The 20,832-nt window shown below is 29.5% G+C and overlaps 1 protein-coding gene and 1 long non-coding RNA gene across 4 annotated transcripts; both read right to left on the bottom strand.

Moving 5' to 3' along the window:
- Positions 1 to 6,977: 6,977 nt before the first annotated feature.
- On the bottom strand, positions 6,978 to 9,239 carry LOC112293764 (protein TIFY 6B). 2 transcript variants are annotated; one of them, XM_024543578.3, is made up of 6 exons: positions 9,098 to 9,239; positions 8,569 to 8,915; positions 8,354 to 8,447; positions 8,022 to 8,241; positions 7,850 to 7,910; positions 6,978 to 7,726 (listed from the first exon to the last, which is right to left on the bottom strand). In XM_024543578.3, the coding sequence occupies exons 2-6, from the start codon at positions 8,841 to 8,843 to the stop codon at positions 7,708 to 7,710; spliced, it is 669 nt and encodes a 222-aa protein (XP_024399346.1). In that variant the 5' UTR covers positions 8,844 to 8,915; positions 9,098 to 9,239; the 3' UTR covers positions 6,978 to 7,707. The 2 variants fall into 2 exon arrangements, with proteins under 2 accessions (XP_024399346.1, XP_024399343.1); XM_024543575.3 differs by lacking the exon at positions 7,850 to 7,910.
- LOC149987668 (uncharacterized) lies at positions 9,148 to 10,335 on the bottom strand. 2 transcript variants are annotated; one of them, XR_016507181.1, is made up of 2 exons: positions 9,946 to 10,335; positions 9,148 to 9,288 (listed from the first exon to the last, which is right to left on the bottom strand). It is a non-coding gene; the product is annotated as an uncharacterized LOC149987668 (long non-coding RNA). The 2 variants fall into 2 exon arrangements; XR_016507182.1 differs by having other exon boundaries at positions 9,150 to 9,288; positions 9,793 to 10,055.
- Between the last annotated feature and the right edge of the window lie 10,497 nt (positions 10,336 to 20,832).

The following is a 20,832-nucleotide window of genomic DNA, read 5'->3' as shown; positions in this document are numbered from 1 at the left end:
AACCAAAATTCAATTGCAATAATTTTCTATCAATCAAAAGTTGTAGACATGGTAATAAATTCCAAATATGTATATATATTCACATATGCTACTAGGATAACTCAAAAGCATCATTGAACTTGTTCCAAAACAATTGCTTTAAATCTTAAAGAAGACCAAATCTAACACAATCTAATTTTCTTGGTATTCCCAATATAACAATGTTAGAGTTGGAGTTCTTTCAATTTATAATTCTACAAAATATGTAATTTATCACTATTTTGATGCTTAAAGATTCAATTCTTATAATAAAAGAATTCTATAGATAAAAAAGATTTGTTTAGTTCAAGGTCTACTATTTGAAACCCTTAATAAATTAATCTTTAAACCACTTGGTAGTTTGTTTTTACCTTTGCCTATATATATATATATATATATTAAAATTAACATATTTTATAATTAAAATTTTAATATATTTAGCATAAATATATTTATATTGATATTTAAATTTTAGAAATATTTTATATATGATGTATTGTATAAATTTTAAATAAGTTGACCTTGTTGTAGTTTTAAAAAATTGATTTAAAAATTAATTTTTTTATTAATTATTCTAGAAAACATTCAATATATAAATGATAAATTTTTCTCAATTTTTTTTAATAAAAATAGATAATTGTACATGAAATTTTTTATTGAAAATTATTCAATATTTTTTTATAAAGTTATATATATATATATATATATATATATATATATATATACGCACACATGTAATTTAGCTAAATGCCAATCTTTTTATAAAAAATATTATAATTAAAATATAAGTACAAAAGTAGCAAATGATTTTTTTTAGTTTGATATATCTATCTATCTATCTATCTATCTATCTATCTATCTATATATATATATATATATATGTGTGTGTGTGTGTGTATATATATATATATATATATATATAATTTTTCTTTTAAATTTTAACATGATAGATTATAGTTTTTTTAGTAGATTTAAATTATATATTAATCTTTTTCATGAATTATATATATATATATATATATAATATCTATTTAATATAAGATACTAAGATCTTATTCTTACAAATACTTTTCAAAAAAGCCCAATGGGGATTTAATAAAATCATTATTTTGTGTTTTTTTGTAGATTTAATTTAGTAGTTGAGAATAAATTCTAAAGTGCAACTATAATTTGTTTTTGTTCTCAACTCTTGTTTCTCTTAAACAATTAGTGGAGAGCAAGAATTTTTAAAATCTAATAGAGATTTTTAGGTGAGATATATTTAAAAATAACATAATGCATTCAATTGAATGTTTGTACATGTTAAAAGCTCTTCAAAATGTGGTTAAATGTAATGTATCCTATTAATATTGCAACTATGGATTATGATTGTATTTTTTGTATCACTAAAAACATGATTACAAATTTCATAGCCATAGACCTTTCAATGTCCTAGACATATCTTACAATCTAACAATCTCTTAAATAATCTTTAAGAATTGATTACTTAATTATAAAATCTATTGGAAATATATATATATATATATATATATATATATATATATTCAATCTAATAACTTCTTGATGTAAATATTTCGAATAATTCTTTTTAATTACCAAATCCTTCATCATTTATAGTAAAAAAATATTATTATGTTTTATGTTATTATCTTGTTGTTAACTATGTCTTAAATTAAGTAATTAGAATAATAATAATTAATTATATAAACATAATTATTTATTATTGTAATTTATCTAATAATAATAAATTAAAAAAATATTTTTGTTTTATTTTAATAAAGTTATTTTAAAAAATATTAATAGTTTTTTAAATATTTTAAATATTTATCTATTATTATAGATAAAATAAATCTATATATATATATATATATATATATAATAAGTTCTCATAATTATTAGTAAATGTAGAAATATAATTTTTATCACTATTGATTGAATTAGCATAGAATTACAAAAATCATTGTATATTAGTTTTAAAAAGTTTTAATTAACGAATCTAGATTAATTCCGCAATGTATATATATATATATATATATATATATATATATATATTATGGAATTAATAAATCTTAAGATATATATTAAATATCTTATTAAAGATATTTAATATATATATTTTATATATATATCTTGTGGAATCAACAAATATCTTAAATAGAATATTATCATAAATCCTTATTATTATAAAAAAAATAAATTTATTTTATATTTTTTAAACCAAGAGTTTTTTAATAGCATCTAAAAGTTGTTATTATAATATTGCTATAAGTTTTAAGTTCTTTCTTTTTAATTTTTAAGAGTTGATGCATTCTTTATAATATTACTTAATGGATAATTTTTTATTTCAAAAATTTTAATTAATCTCTCAAACATTATATTTAGATAATCTTTACACTTAAAATCCTACTTTAAAAACAAAATGCTTTAAAAGTCTTATCAAGACCTCATACTTAACAAAGAAGAATTCTCTTTTAGAAGCCTTGATCTTTAGATATAATATAAAATGAAAAGAAATCATTTAAATAACCAAATCATTTTTTAATCACTAATCTAAATTTTTTTGCTCATACTTTGATGCTATCAATCATAGAAAGTATAAAAAGTGGAATTTAAGCTCTTTCAGTGGTAACATCTACCAATTTTTTTTATGGTTTCTTTTTATTTTATTTTTAAAAAAACACCACTTAAGATAAATCCAATAGAAATTCTAAGAAACAATATTTTCCATGCTATGTGAAGAAAATAAAAAAAAAATAAAAAAAATCCACCTCTTCTTTTTCTAATAAGACATTTGAGCTGGTGTTTCTAATTATAAAGCTAACTAAATAAGACTTCTCAATTTCAACCAATTATAGGATTTGAAATTTGTTGTCTCTCACGTTGTCTTCTAAGTGGAAAGATCCTTGTAATATTTGTACAATCAAGACTTTTGTAGTTTTTTAAATGTTATTCTTATGACTTAAATTAATTATATAAAATTGATTAATTAATTGAATAATTATTTTATTGATGCATAAGAATTATGCCTTTTCTTGTCTATGTTATTTTAAACTATAATTAAAAACATGTCGTCTATGTAGTTACTTTACGAAAATAGTTTTACTACATAAAAGAAATTTGAATGACATTATTTTTCTTCTTTTGTTTTTACATGATTCTCTTGGAATATTAAGATTTTTTTCTGTTATAATTTTAATATATTTTTATTGAAAATATAGCATTTGCAAATAACTTCATATTCTAAAATGAATTCTAACAGTAAATTATGTAAGAGATATTTTAGAAATAATAATTTTTTAAGCATATGTATATACCATATATACATTTCATAATACAAACATTTTTCTACAGAATTTCTTTCTATGATCTTAATTATTGAAAAACAAAATCTTAGAAATAACTCTTGTGTGGGGGAACAGCAGTGTTGCGGGGAATTCAACAACCGGGATCAAAGCAACAAAATTCATGTGCCTGTGGTTTCAATCAATCGTGGTACTCGTAGACCGACTGACTGACTGACTAGGAATCGACGAGTCTCGTCTCCAGAAAGCTGTGTCGTCGAAGTGCCTCCCCCTTTGCGCTGTCGCAGACTCCGTAAGCCAGGCCGCAATGATCCCATTATATACAACAATCTAACCAAAATTGTAAACATAAATATTTATATATACATATATATATATATATATATATATATGTTTTTAAATGTAAATGTATATTCTCTGCCTGAATGCCTGAATGCGAACTTCCCAGACGATGTCCTCGTTTCCACAACAGCGCTACAAGTCATATAAGTTTGATGTGTATATAGAATGTGTGATACAATGAATAAAATTGTATCATAAATGTGGTTCTTTCTGATTTTTCTCAACTGCAATAAATTAGATGGGGCGCATGTGTTTTTACATGATAAAAAATTGGCTTGAACTCTTTTCTTTTCTTTTCTTTTTTTAAATTCAAAACGTAATTGGTTAAAGACAATTATGCATAAAGAAGTGTTATAAATGATAGAAAGAGAGGATATTCTTAAAAAAAAAAAAAAAAAAAAAAAAAAAATTGAGAAGAATGATACCTAAAAGATGTGTCGTACAGAAAAAATATATTCCAATAAAAATTAGTGATAGATGCATAAGATGTGGAAATACAAATCACTAAGATATCTTGTGAGGTCTTGGTTATCTCTCCAAAATCAATATGGATTTGAGTAGCTCTAATCTTAGACAAACTCGCCATATTTATTATCTATTGACTGTCTTAGTTCGCTCTTTAATTTTACTAAGATTAATGAATTTTGGAGCATTAAAATATAAGCTTTACAAACAAATAACAATGGTGCTATATGGTTTTTTTTTTATGTGATTCATTAAGGGGATTTAGACAAGGTTATTGGGTGATATTTCAATTGTGATGATATCTTGAATTATCCCATGATATTTAAAAATATCACATGAGAGATGGGTGATTTTGAAATCCAAATATCACAAGAGGGGCTAGTGAAATATCAAAAACTGCCATGCTTGCCTAAATTGTCTTCCTTCTTTAATTCCATACCACACAGCTCTTTGATTTTTTCAAATCACCAAAATATCAAATGATACTTTAGAAACTTGAAGGGGGTATTAAAGTTTGAACGGTGATATTTGGGGAGATGATATTTTGAGTGATTTGTGATATTTGGGTTCCCAAGAACCAAAAACACATGATATTTGGTTGCTCAAAAACATTTAATCACCTCTCCTTATTGCTACATCTTACTCTTTTAATATCCACTATTATTATAAAATTATTAGTTTAAAATTATTATTATTTATTATTATTATTATTATTATATGTGATTTTTGAATTGATAAAAAAAAAGAAAAAAGTCCTAAACATCCGTAAGTGAACAATATATATGGGCAAATAACAGAGAATGGGACCTGCCCAAATGGATGAATTTAGTTTTTCATCCATTCAAAATCCATCGTCCTCCTCCAGTACAACCTCACTACGTGTCTTGTCCACTCCCCTCCTATCCTGGTTCCATAGCACTGGGCACCAATCCCAACATCACACTCAGAATGGCTTAGCTCCGTTAGATCTTCTTCATCGGAACGAACGACCTAGATTTTCCAGACTCTTCTTCTCGCCTTTCGTATCAGTTTCATGTCGGGCTCACGTGGCAATTTTCGGTCTCATTGACTTTGTTCAAACCTCCGACGACGATGCAATCGAAATCTTCGAATGGATCAGGATTCTCGAAGAGCGTGATTCAAGGATACTTGTAGTGCCCACCTTCACCAAGATGCCTGCAATGGCAAGCTCTAGAGAACAATGGCTTCTGTAGAGAAATAAAGACTAAAAAACCCAGAAAGAGAAACGAAAAATATAACAAAATCAGTGCTGTTTATGATGAGATTGGCTATTCGACTTAAGGTTCATATATATATATTTTTTGTTCAAGTTGGAAAATCTAGATAGGAATAAGATCCACAGTAAAGTGACGTGGTGCTGGAAAGATTTTAGTCTCAACAATTTTTATCTATATTAAGTTTTTTCCACCGATCCTGGACCCTCTCATCAATCACAGTTGGGAAAGAGAATATTTTGTTCGGTTGTTACTGGAAAGGAGTAGAAGTGCATCGGTGCCCATTGATAGTGAATAATAATGTGATATGGACCCAGACTGATGGGGATTAGGGTGTATGCGACTGCGAATAGACTGGTACTGTTCGTTACTGTTCGTATTCGACGCATCCGAGAAAGCGTCGCTAACTCGTAGATGGGTGTTGCAGTTGTGCCGCGTCGACGCATTGTGAGTGCTGGTACATTTTCCACCTTGGAGGAGAGAAGTGACGGTGGTGAAATCAGAGCCTAGCAAGGTTTGTCATGAGATCGATAACTCGTCCTGGTGGACTTGATTAGACGCAGTCCAACCGTGATGTTATTTATTGCTAGTGCTTCTTCAAAAAAGCGCTTGTGAATTCAGTGATGTCTGAGGCATCACTACTCTGCGGTGCTCTGCAGGGTTCGAGTCTGGATCTTTCTACGCTGCTCTGAGGCTGGAAAGGGGTCGATGACGCAGAAGAAGAAGAAGAAGGGCCGTATCGATTATTCAGCACAACTCTGCACGAGGCTAATATTGAGGCGTACCGCGACGTCAACGATTCCTGCACCCAGCGCGACTTTTCAAACCAGCCATGTCCGCCTAATTATTTGTGCCTTCAGTCAAGCTCCATGATCGACCCTGGAGGTCGGACCATGCGGATTGAATATTTCGGACTCTAACAGCTGGGAGGGATCCCATCAGATTGTACCGCGTGGTCCGTTCCTGATGCAGCTGCGGCTCTTCGGGCATCAATACTTACACCACGAGGTCTATTTCACAGGCTATATTACTTAACTTGGGGCCGTTCTTGCTACGTACGACAGCTGGTCCATACATTTAAAATGCATTCTGGACGTGGTTCTCGAGGTCCAATGGTCAGGTGTGGTACCAGCACAGGCTCTCATTATTCCATGACAGGATATTCCATGCACTAGCCTTGGTCATTGATTCTATGTTAGCCCGGGATGTACACATCACGGATATATGACGGTCAGAGCACGTTCCGTGCTATGTCGTCGATTTTGGCCAGATGATCCCATCACTCTCCTCGTCTGATTCAATGAAAGGAGGGGGATCGGCAGTTGGTGTAAACTCAGCTGCACTAAGTGGACAAACTACCAATCTGAAACCGACGCTTTGGGGTTAAGCAATATGAGGTTTGATTTTGGGAAAGCATAGGGTCTTGGATGGTTCTTCCTAAGTCTCCTCTGGTTCCAGGCCCAGTTGTTAAGAAGAGGTCAGAGTGGAGCTTCTCCACTGTATCCTGAAGCTAATGTTGTTGTTTTTTTTTTTTTTTTTTTTTTTAAATACTGATGCGTCAATGCTGATGACGTAATTAGACCTATGAAGGATTTCAATGAGTAGCAAACTTACGGTGGGTCAATAACACTTCGGTTAATCGAACAGTGCATAAACAAAAGTGTGAACCTAACTGACTCTACAATATTGCTTACTGTCAACTCACATTTACAAATCAATTGAGCAACCCCTAAAAGTCCGATTTAATAACTAAGAAAAGATTCCCGAACGTCTGAAGGATGGTGCAACTGACGTGACCAGGCCTAAAATTTCTTAGTAGCTCAACTAGCTTCAGGCACATGGCTGATATATACCGTATATCAACTGGTGTAGCCTACGTCACGATCGAGTGCTTCGACCAGATGTGTTTACAAATAATTTCCTGATGCTCAAATTGCCTGGCTAACATTGATAAACTCGTTGAGTAAAAGACGAGCTACGGAGAGAACTGACGTAATGATAAATTGTTGTGTTCTTAGGCGTCAGCTGCGGTCTCACCATCGATCCTAGGCGGTGATCTCCCAGTCCGAGGTCGCTTGTGGGCCTCTTGTTTCATGTCGTGGTCTCTTCTATAGTGAGTTCCAATGCTAGACTTCTCTTCAGAAGCACTTTCTCTGGGTGATGTTAATGAAGATATAGCTGGAGAGTCTGGTTGACTGCAACTGGATGTCCCATGTTGGCAACCTAGGCTAGAGGCTAGAGATGATCCACGATGCTGGACCGCTGAAACTGGTGAGGGTGATCTTGACGATGGCATGCTGCTAGGAGTCGGTGATTTGTCAGGAGAACATTCTTCTACTTCCGCCTTAATAGAGTTTGGGAACCCTATACAAGAAAGAGTAGCATCCGTATCAAACATGGTTATTTTCCAGAATGTTGAGAACGAAACATTCAACTTAAAATTCACGAATTCTTGGTAAGTCACAGGCTAGCTATCTTGCATGTTACCTGTCCTTCCTTTTCTCAACAAATTGAGCAAGCGACGCCTTCCTTGCTTGAGGAAGCTCAACTGCACATTGTAAAAAGGACCACTAAAATCCGCACCCAAACTGTTTAAGCACTAAAACTCTTCATGAAATAGTGAACCACGGATTAGGGATAAGGATCCACACAAAAATACCATTGGCTGTTGGTGCTCGTCGCATAACTCCTGGTATGATGCGACATGTCAGCCCGGCGGTCGAAGGGGTGGGTGCTTGTGGAGCAGTGGACCCTAGCATAGGCGTTACGAGCTGCGGCACGGCTGTGAGAGCAGAAAGTGGACGAGCAGGAGAAAATGCACCACTTCCAGAACGGCTAATGTTGTTACCACTGCCAGCTAAATGCATGATAACTTGAGCCTGCATTAATAGTAATCAAAACACAGAATAAGCCACATACAAAGACATATTTTTCATTTTTTCCTACGAATGATGAGCAAACCTACAATTGAAAGAACTTTCCGCAGCCCACCTTATCAAAGGGTAAATCGTCATGGACGTGCACCATGCCTGCATAAATAACAGTGAGCTGTGCTGTAAGGGGATTCATGTCAGTTTCACCACGCCTGTGATATCCAGAAACAGAGAAGAATTTAATAACAGACAGTGGATCGTAAAAAAGAACTTTGACTTAACCATCCTTCGAGTGGTGGACGATATTGAGTGCAGGGTCTTGCCACTAAATACCTTGCTGGATGGCTAGGTAGGTTTCCTGATTGAGATGAAGGTTCCTGAACTGGTGGCCTCCTTCCAGCCATGGTAGCTCTTCTGCCCCTGTCGTCAAATAGTCCTGGAGACCCTAACCCACTTTGCGTTGAAGGTGAGAGACAATGTATTGTAAGGTGTTCTCGATCAGGGCAGTCCGATGGTTGAGCACCTCGATGTGCTTCATCCATGAACGGTAACGTTCGAGCGCTTGCATTCTGCACACCCCGTGCCGCCTGTTGCTGGCCGATATGCATGGCCACTGCCTTTCGAACCTGCAATGGCTACTGCATCCGCACAAACTTTTCGTATCGGACTAAGGGACCCGCCTGCCAACATATTAAACAATATGATTCATCACTTGACGTCGATTGAACAGGGGGAAGAAGACGGCGAAATTTGATTACAGTAGAGGTAATCCTGCAGAGCTCATACATTGTGCTATTGTATACATGGCACCTCTAAGACTGCGATGTCATTACGGATAAGAGATGGTGCACCACCGACTTACAGGATGACGTGACGGCCTTTCGAGGGCCGGGTTATCCCGCAACATAAGCGGCTGCTGTCCTATCAGGGAGCAATCCTTCGAATCCCTTTCCCTTTCCCTTTTGGAGGAAACCATACCCTTACTAGAGATATCCTCATCTAAATGATATCTCGATGCAATAGGAAGACTGCTCCAAGGATGCTGGCGTGGGCCTATCCACAGAAAGTGTCAAATTTAGAAAACGGTCCTGATCTCAGTTTCCCTCTTCACCATCTGATAAGTAGGATTAAATATATTTACAATCTCTTCACCATAATTCCGTTAGTATGAAACAGCTCGACCAACTTCTCGTGGGAAAAGTTAGTAAGAGCAAGACATAGCACTCTTCAAGAAACTCCATGCACATAGAAATGATATCCCATTATCTATGTCGAATTTTCTACGCGAAATGCATTGCGGTATGGCCCCTGTGACATCTCTAGCATTCTGTAAGACAGGGTCTCGTCAGCAACTATAAATCAATCTGCCACACTAGATACGTGAATGGTGTTGGAGAAGCCCTAGCAGCAAACTTGCACATTCCTCCCACCATGATGGTGTCTAGTCTCACACCGATCGCCTACAAGGGGTAGATACTCAATGCTCTGAATACACCCTAAACTCGAACCGCGGTCAAGAGAACCATCTCCACCAAGTCGGACAAACCCCGACAGTACCAAAAAAAATTGAGCGGAAACACCAGATGGCCCTTGCGTGATGGGGCTAGCGTCTCTATCCGCGGGGTTCTGCCCCTCTTCAACACCCGACAATCTGCTGGACTGCCCCCCGCAACTCTGTGGCTCATCAGCAATGAGTCTTACGAAACGCACCGCGCTCTCGCTCGCCGTAAGACTAGAGCCACCGCCTCTGTCCTCCTAAACCCTAAACCCTAAAACCTGGTCGACCGCCGCAGTACACCGAGCCATAGCGTCGTCGAAACTCTCACCGCAGCCCCAACCCAGCAGAATCCAGCACCTCCTGCTGCTACGCCTCTCCTTTTCCTCTGGGTCTTCTCTGCGGTATGCCTCACCGCCCTCGCTGCACTTCCAAACTCCAGCTCCGCGAAGCACCGTCATGAAGGTAGAGAGCACCCTCTCACAGTCGCAACACTGCTCTCACCTCCAGGACGCGATTGCAACGCGGCCAAGAGGCGAAATACCAGCCCCGCGAGGCAGAATGAATCCACACAGGGTGATTGGGTGCGGGAGCAAGACAGATGGCGAAAACGAGAGTCCAAAACACCGAGTGTACACACTCCACACCCAATCACAATTCTTCCCTCCACTGCACTGCTTTATTCTTGTCTATATGTAAGTATCCTTTTCTGAGTCATAGCGATTCCTAGCAACAAGTGAGAGGATAATTGTTGGAGGGTAGGGGACCAATAGGAAAGAGAACCTTGTAACTTTTCTCTAGAAATATCATCATTTGTGAGAAAGAAGAGGATGATGGAGTTTCATTTATTTCATTTGTAGAAGAATATTAATTATGGATGGTTGATAGGATTGAAGTTATAGAGATAATTTTTACTTCACCAAAGAAAAAAAAAGAAAAAAAAATCTATAACATTGATTTGAATCAAAGTTCATTTAATTCTACAAATTTAAGAAAATTAAAAATAAGTATTTCTTCTGCTTATTTTTGTTGCTCATAATTTTAGAGTAATGAGTATGGCCTAAGAGAAGGTAATCTAGAGGCAGAAGAGTATTAATTGCCAAATAAAAAAGATATTGTGTTTTAAGTTAAAAGTGTTGTTACCAAGCATAGAACAAAATGATTTTGATGCCCTTCAAATGTTTATATGTATAAGAAGTATTACTATATCATAAAAATTTCAGTAATTTCTTTCATAAATTTATTGCACTATGCCTTAAATAAGTTCTTATATTATTCTATTATTCACTCAAGTCATATTGTAATAAAAAAGATCACCAATTAAAAAATGACTGGTGATAATGATATAGAGATATCTTTATTATTATATTGCCCACTCTAATCATAGTATGTTCAAAACATAGTATCTTTTTTATACATAGTTATAAGTGTTGATTTAATTAATGGTACATAAATTCATATGTTGTTGTATTCATACCAAATATAGAATCTTCATTAATTCTCATTAATTTTAATTCAGGAAGTATATGATTTAGATCTAATAAATAATAGTTTTTATTTTTTAAAAAAAATTTGTAAAATAAAACCATAGATAGTTAATGTAGATAAAGCCTTTGAATTGTGCTTTATCTATACTAACTATCTATGGTTTAAAAAATATGAAGTTTGTATAATTATAGAAATATAATTGCATAAGTTTGTATGACGGATAACAACAATTAACAATCAATGGCTACAATAAATTATCCCTTTTCTTTGCCGTGCTTTGTCAAGACTGTAATTTTTATATACTTAACTGTCTTCCCTCTCATCTTCAATTATAGACTTGCAATGTATTTGATATTGTGCTTGGTATTTAAAGAAAGAGAAGAAATTGTCTATTCTAAAGTTACATAAATTAATTATAAAACTAGAAAATTAATTTCTATAAAGTATACACTTATTAATAAAATTATTTATAAAAATATCTTATTTTATAGGAACATTAAGATTCAATATTTACAGTATAGATTTAAAAAAAATTAATTTATTTAGCTCAAAATTAAACTTATAAATTTTTATATGTATTTATCAAATCTAATATAAAAAAGTTTTATTTAAAATAAAACAAAATATTGACTATGAAAATTTGAAACTTCTAATAATAGAAGAAGATAAGCAAATATGTTAGGAAGCTTATTCTTTGTATTATTATAAAAATAGCATAATAAAATTTTATTTAAAATAATATTATAGATTGTAGTTTATTTTGTGACATAATCTAAACTAATTATGTTTTTGTAAGTAAATCCCACCAAAATCTTATAAAGAATAATATTAGATATTAAAAAGCTTGAACATGTTTAAGGTTCTTTACAAGATGACTTTGATTTACTCATGATGTTAAAAGAGGAAATAGAGGTGGGATATCTGACATTTCCAAAAAATTCTAAGAATTGTGATTATTAAATATAAATTAGGTGCTTATTAAAGCCTATATCAATGTAAAACAATTGACTGTATTTACATGGCAATTTGAATAAGTCTTTAGGATTACGTATAATCAACTAAAAATAATATAGGTTTTAATTTAATACTATCAGTAAATATGGTGGATTCAAACTCATTCAAAAGCATGTAAGTATTTTAATTTAAAATTATTAGTAATGAATGAAAATTAATAGTGAGAGATCCAACTTATATGTAGGATTTGTGGTAAGAATTTTATATTACTATTTAGAGTAGATAGATATGATTAAAAAACATGTTATATATATGGAATAAAAAACAACTCTTTAAGATAATTTTGCAAATATTTGTAATTTTTTATTTTATTTTTTATATAGTTATATCTTATTTTATAATATACTTAAAATAAATCTATCTAAATTGATAAATATAAATAATTTAAATTGATTTAAATTATTAATTAATTAATATTTTTAAGCCAAGTAAATATTCTAATATAAAATGTTGTTTTCAAAAGCTTTATTTTCATTAGAATTATAGGATTTATACTGATGGTACTAAATAGAAGAATAAAATTCAAGAGCTAAAATTAAAATTTTAAAAATCAGGCATACAATTAAATTTGATGTCCAATTTTGTAACAGAATAAGTAATTGAAGAGAAAAATTAATAATTTAGATGGATATAAAATAGAAATCTTTCTTTCTTTCTTTCTCTCATAATGTCTTTCAATAAGCATATGTATATATTTTATTTGTATTAATTTTATGTGGCTTATTTTTTAAATATTAATATAACAATAAATATATGCCAAACTTATAGTAAGTAGTGCTTATTGGAAGTGATTATAAAGAATATAGATGAAAAAGAATGATAATAAGATAAAAATTTAATCATTAGATTCTCAATTGTTATCTAAATTACACATTTACATTAGTCTTTTGAGGTTGTAGAAGAATATGTATCTAATTAATACTTAAGACTAAATGAATAAAAAAATTAAGAAACTACATGTATAAAAAATAATTAATAAGAATTCATTAATTTATTTTTAAAACATATTATTTTATTATTGTATTTTTGTATGTTTTAAAAAAATGACAGCAAGCTAACTACCATCTTAATTATAATGAGGTCTATCAATAAAAAGCTTTGGAAGCTATGGCTTTAACCAAATAAAAAATAGTATCATAAGTAAGTATCAAGAACAAGAACTCAAAGAAGATATGTAAATAATTGAGAAATGAATCAAAGAGACATGTATTAAGGTGAAATTGCATCTATAAAGCTTCTAAAAATATTTTTTATAAAATATTATAAAATTTACTTAATTTTACGTACTTCTATTTATTTATATTATCTGAATAATTATAGGTACGTCCATGATAATATCACCCCTTCTAAAGACGAATTCTACAAGGAATAGTAATCACATGTTAAGGAAGTCCAAGATATGACAAATTATATTTGCCACATACTATAATTGTTATTTCTTTTGAAGATAGTTGATAGGTCTTTTCAACCACTAATAGTATTCCATTCCAAAGCAAGAAGACTACCTTGTTATTTGATCACTATTGAGGCCTTCATAACTTCTTTCAAATAAAACATTTATAATACTATTAGGAGTTGTTCCTACTTCCAATAAAATCACCAAACATTGGGAGTCTCTTCTAAGGTCATGATATCAAATACATTATATCTTTTCATCTATTTCAAGAAGAAAAAAATTTTCTTCAAGATCTTCATCTTGATTATGTTATCTTCAATATTGTAATAATTACAATGTTTCATGTGATAAGTTAGCAAATCATAGCACCTAAGTTGAATATGATGGCTATTGGTTTTCTATCTCTTTAGAGCTTTTGTATGGTAACATGATTATATGATAAAAAATAAAAACATGGATGCTATTACAGAAGAGCCTAGTAGGAAGATGTGATAGAAAGACAAGGTTAAATGATAGGAAAGTAATAAAAAAATTTAGTCTTAATACTGTCTTTTAAAGAAGGGGCTTCTATTTGCTTTATAGGGGCATAAATGCCTCAAATCAAAATAAATGAGATAAGTGGTTGATGTCGACATGTTTGGAAGGAAGTTACTAATAGGTTCAAGCAAAAATTACCTCAAATTATCAAATATTGATACGTGCAAAGAACCGGTTGTCAACCTAGATCAAAATCACATCTCGAGAAACAAAACTATGCATCTACAATGGTTCTAGAGTTCTTTAGAAGATTGAAGAGTGGAATTTGAGGATAGACTTGCAAAGAGATTTTTGAGCATTAGTTTTATAAAAATCAAATTAGTATTAAATTTTTGGAAGATTTTCAAAATTAATAATGTTATTTGTTGGATTAGATTTTAAAAAATAAAATTATGCTTACAAAATTGAGGGTTTCTTGAATTCTATGGTGCGTGTATAATTAAATTTTGGACAATATGTTGGTATTTTAGTTTATAGTGTGTGGAAATTTTGAAATCAATCAAACAATTAGATCAAAGTATAAGAAGGTTTTTGTGGATTGGGGTCTCAGAAATTGGAATTTAAGTGTGAATGAATATTTTTAAGATCTTTAGCAATTTGTTGATTGGATTGAAGTGATTTTTTTTTCTATGAAGAATAGACTTGATTTTCCACAATTTAAATGTATTTAAAAGGAAATTCAATGGTTTAAAAAGGAGATATTGGTACTAGAAGTTTGACATTTAGATTGGAATAAGAGGCCAGCCAACACCCAAGCGGAATTTATGTTTGATCTTTAATTTGGTAAGTTCAATCTTCTTCATTTAAATACTATCCAAGATGAAGGATAATTACATTTAAATTGTAGAAAATCAATTCTATTTTTGATAACTATCCTTCATCTTGGTTCTAATAGATGCTATCGATCAAAAATATCAATCTACTTTGCTATATTTATAAGATTCTTAGTTAGCTCCTATGTGCATTTACTAATATCATATCTGCTCTACATGACAAGATATTTTAACCTATTTTGGTGCCGCCTTAAGTCTAAGATTTCTTCAACCTCAAATTTTTCATTATTATTCACTTTTATAGGACAAGATGATACTTTTTGTCTTTTCAATATATCCATTATTTTGTATAGTTCAAGAAGAGATACATAGAATAATAGATGCACCTTCATTGACTCCAATAGGTGTAATTGATAAGCAACTAGATTTATTTATTTATAAATAAAAAAAGATTTAAGCCTATAATAATCCAACTTATCACAAAGACAAATAGTCTTAATAATATGATGAAGTAACCACACCTTATCATTGATATTGAATTGTGATTATTTTTTATAATAAATATCTATGTTGAACTTTTGTCATTCTTGAGCTTTCTTTAACTACACCTTCATTGTTTCATGTAGTTCTAAGAAACAATTTTTCAAATATTTTGCCATAGGATTATCAATTTTTAAAAAATCAAAAGTATCAAGTTGTGGATGATAATCATAATTGGTAAAGAAAGATGTTTGTTGAGTAGAAAAATTATTATATGCAAATTCTACCAATGGCAAAAGAATTGTCTAATAATCTTGATAAAAATTGATGGTACACCTCAAATACTACTTCAAAATTTGATTCACATATTCCATTTGTCTATCAATTTGAGGATGAAAGGTCGAAGATAATATTTGTATCTACCTTCAATGTCTTAAAAAAGATTTTTAAAAATCTTTATATAAATTATATTTTTTTATTTGATATAATATCTTTTGGCAATCCATGATAGCGATAGATGATGGCAAGAAAAAATTTAGCTATTTTTTTACTTGAAATAGATTTTTTTGATAGTAAAAAATATACCATTTTAATAAAATAATATATTATCATAAATATATAATCATATAAACTTGAACTTAAAAGATCCATAATAAAATCTATAGAAATAAAAGACCATGATAGTTTTGATATAGACAATCCTTGGAGAAGTCAATAAGGTTAATGATGAGGAGTTTTTGACAAATATTGTTTAATAAATATTATATGATTATATAATTTTTTTTTTATACCTTTTCACATTTGAAGCCACCAAAAATCTCTAAATATTAGATCTAAAACTTATTATATCCAAAATGTCCTACCATTGAAAAGTTATGATAAGCTTGAAGAACATGTAAATATGCTTTTCCTTTTGGAACATATAGGTGATATTTCAAATAGAGTAGGTTATTCTTGAACTTGAATTTAGAAGTATTATGAGACTAAGAAGAATTATTTTTGATATTATGAACAAGAAGATCAAATGACATACTTAATTGAATTTGCTTGATCAAAGTTGAATTAATAGTTAATATTAATTTTATTACTTAAAGATGAAATTACTTGGATTTCAAGATGATTTTTTTTTGTTGATCAAAAGTTGCATCTTTTTATTTTAATGCAAGTTAAGAATGCTTGGATAATATGTTTGACAAATCTTATTACTTTTTAAGTTGATATATAATCTTGAAATCAAATTTTGATAATAACATGCTCCAATAAGCATAACAATGATTCAACATATGCATTGATATGAAATATTTAAGATTCTTATAATCTGTATACACAATAATTAAACTAAAAGCACTTTCTAGAAAATGAATTCTTTTTTTATAGTATCAAACAATAATTTGGCTTCTTTACTGTATGTAAGTTTATTTTTATAAGTCAAACATATAAATAGATATGCAACTTGAAAAAAAAGTACTTATAATAATTTGTAAAGCTCAAAAAACATAGCACATCTTTTATTGTTCTTAAAATCTTCTAATGTATGATATTTTGAATCTTCTTAGAATCCATCATAAGGACTTTATTAAAAATTATGTATCCTAAGAAGTCAACTTAAGTAGTATGAAATACACACTTTTCCATCTTAGCATATAACGATGCATCTGTAAGTTTTTGTGACATACAACAAACATGAAGTTCATGTTTTTCTATGTACTTAGAATAGATTAGAATGTATTTTAAATATCATACAACAAAATCATCAAGGAAATTATGAAAAATGTCATTTATAAGCTATTAAAAAATATCTAGTATATTTGTGATTCGAAAAGGGATAACATTATATTTGAAATGTCTATAACTAATTCAAAGAGTAGTCTTTTATTCATGTCTTTTTTTAATGCAAACTAAGTTGTGTGCTCTTTGTAGATCTATTTTTGTATAGATCTTTGTTTGATTGAATTTGTGAAGCAGTTCTAAAATCAAAAGTAAAAGGTACCTATTTTTTATGGTGATCTTATTAAATCTTTGGTAGTTTATATACATCTATAAAGATCTATCATTTTTTTTTACAAATCAAATAGGAGCTATTGTTAGGAATTTTAAATGATGTATGAAGTTTTTAGCTAAGTTCTTATCAATGTATTTTTTTAGTGCAACCAACTTATTCTATAATAAATTATAGATTGGTCTAAATGGCAATTAAGTTTTTTCTTGAAGATCAATTAAAAAATCATAAAGTCAATGCTTTAAAAGAATATTTGCATTCTTTTTTAAAAAAATATTCTAAAAAACTTGATATTAACTAAGGATATCATTTGACACCTTTTCACCATAAAAAATGGGCATGGCATATATAGCAAAAGATGGCCCATCTTTTACCGCATGCATAATTTTTTTATACCTATTAATAGAAATTTGGATGTAATAGATTTATGTATTTTTTCTACTTAATTAATAGAATTTTGGATTAAACTACAAGAAAAGTCAAAATTATAAAAAATCCAATCTATTTGAGGATTATACTTTTTTAACCACAATAATCCTAAAATAATTGAGTTGAAAGAAGATCTTATCACATTGGATATTACTATGCTATTATGATTTTTATTTGTTATATCTAAAGAAACAATTTTATAGGTAACATCTTCAAAAAATAACAAACAATCATCAATGACTTCTACGTGTATGGATTTAATTTTCTTGATTAAATATATTTCTTATTTTTTGACAAAGTCTTTATTTATAAAAGAAGTTGAGGCTCTTTAATCTAATAAGATAGAGATTGTATGATTTTTAGGTCTTAAACACACATCTATTGTAAAAAAAAATGATGGATATAAAAAGAAAATATAACTATTATAAGATGTTGTATATGATTTGAGCTACATGATCCCTATTGTAGCTATAAAAACTTATCTTTTGACACATTATCTTTTCTAACAACCATACTATTTGTTTTTAAAAATATCTTGTGATTTTATAATATCTTGTGATAATCTATAATTTTTCGTAAATCTATTTTCACTTCTATCAAATATAGCATTCCTGATTTTTTCTTCCATTTTAAAAAACTTCATAAATCCATAAGTTAAATTAGAGGAGAATGATTTGAAATTTTTAATATTAAATAAAAAAATTATAAAAAAATTAATCTTCTCTTTAAGAAAAAATTATTATTAAAAAAATAAATATTAGTTCAAAGTAAACAATTTACAACCTTTGAAATACAACAATAGAAATGGGATAATCCACTTGTTTTTAAAAACAAGGCAAAAAAAATCAATTAGAACTCTTGTCAATTTGTCAAGAATAAGAACTCAAAAAAGATACATAAATAAGTGAAAAATAAATCAAAAAGATATGAAAAAATAAAAATAAGAAAGTAAATATATTTAATAAGAAATTAGAATGACTCTTATCAAAGGCTGAAAAAACTAGAGATTCTTGAAATTAGACTAGAAGCAAAAAAATATTGACAAGAGTAAAGAAGACTTCACTCTTGCTTCTATATATACTATCTATCAAAGAGCTATGTGACAACATTCTATAAGACCTCCAACACATATTTAATTTGCAAGACATATGTCTTAATTTATAAGTTAAGTTTCTTATATGTATGCCACATTGTTAATTCGTACTATAAGCTACCAATACATGTGACACATGACTAACTTGTTGATTAGGTTTTTAATCTATCAATCACCTATAGACATATAGAAAGATGAAACCATGTCTATGAAGCTTCTAAGAAGTTCGTCCATAAGATATTATTAAATTAACTTACTTTTACCTACTTCTACTTATTCATATTATTTAAGTAACTATAGGTATAACTATGATAATAAGGTATCAAAGATAAGAGATTAAAGAATAAAAATAAATAAGTATAATGTATCTCAATTGAAGATGATATAAAGAGATTGAAAAATTATGTATATTAAAGAAAAAATATGAATGATTATTATCAAAGACATGAAAGCTTTAGATTCTTAAATTAGACTAAAAGCAAGAAAATAATTGATATGAACAAAAAAGGCCTCACTTTTATCTCTATATACATTATTTCATTAAGACCTATAACATATGTCAAACTTATAAGCTATATGTATAACTTGTATAAAATATGTCTAACTTTCAAGATAAGTTTTCTACATATACACCACATGGCCAACTTGTGCTACAAGTAGTTAACATGTGCATCATGTGGCTAACTATTTGGCTTAGTTTTCAACCTATCAATTACTTACAAATACATATAAAGTCAAATTTGTGCCTATAAAGCTTTTAAAAAATTCATCAATAAGATATTATATAATTTACTTATTTTTATTTTTGTATAATTCTTCTTATTCAAGTAATTATTAGTGTTGATCATGTCCATTGACAAGAAGTTTGTAATTGATTCGAGAAAGCATGAAGCTTCTTGTTGTAGAGATCTTTGTTGTTTATGTATATCTTAGTTAGATTTTATCCTCCTCTTTGAACATACTTTACTTTGGATTTGTATAACTCAATGTAAAATCAATACAATAATATGAAATCTTTTGCAATAGATTATATATTTTATTTCTTTTTTAAAATTTAAATTTCAAAGTGATTGATGACTTAAACCATTTATAATAAGCAAATCATTTAAGCTAATTTTTAATCACTATCTTTTTTTTACAATCCTATCTTCACTAACTCTTTTGTGCATATTTCTTAAATCAAACATTACAATACTTTAAAACTTGGTTTATAAATTTTTAAACTAATAAAAAACAATAATCTAAGTTTTATATAACTATAACTTTCGTAAACATTAAGTTATGACCTTTCAAAGTTATTGCCCTTGACTTGCAATCTCACTAGATCTTTTTTGCTTTGGTACTTTGTTTCTCCTTGATCTAATTAGTTTTTGTCCTTTAACTTTGCATTCATGTGGATACACTTGTCTTAAATAATGTCCCAAAATCTTGATCTAATCAAAGACTCCAATCAATTACAATAGGCATTTTTCCAAGTTCCAAAATCTGCCCCCTTTATTAATCAAAGCCAAAGATACAATAACCATCAAAAACATAACAATATGCTTCTTCTTCCTCTCTTAAGTTACCTTCATCTCTTTAAATATTCTAATATATCTCTAAGATGAGAATCCACCACATGTGGTTCTTTTTATCCTTATTCTTATCTAAAAAATGACCAAAAAAACTCTAAGATGAAAATCCATTACATGCAATTTATTTTATCTTTATCCTCATCTTTTAACCTTCTTGATTATCAATTATATGGCCGGTCTTCTACTAACAAAAAAAGAAGTATATGAACTAAAACAAATACATAAACTAAAATAAAAAATAAGTATATAAACTAAAATAAGTTTGTAAATTAAAACAACAAACCACCAACAACAACCTAATTGTATACTTAAAGTAGGC

The sequence above is a fragment of the Physcomitrium patens genome, chromosome 16 (genome assembly GCF_059467195.1).
Source record: "Physcomitrium patens ecotype Gransden chromosome 16, ASM5946719v1, whole genome shotgun sequence".
NCBI lineage: Eukaryota > Viridiplantae > Streptophyta > Bryopsida > Funariales > Funariaceae > Physcomitrium > Physcomitrium patens.
The sequence above is the reverse complement of the archived record's forward strand: the minus strand, read 5'-3'. Positions and strand labels throughout refer to the sequence as shown.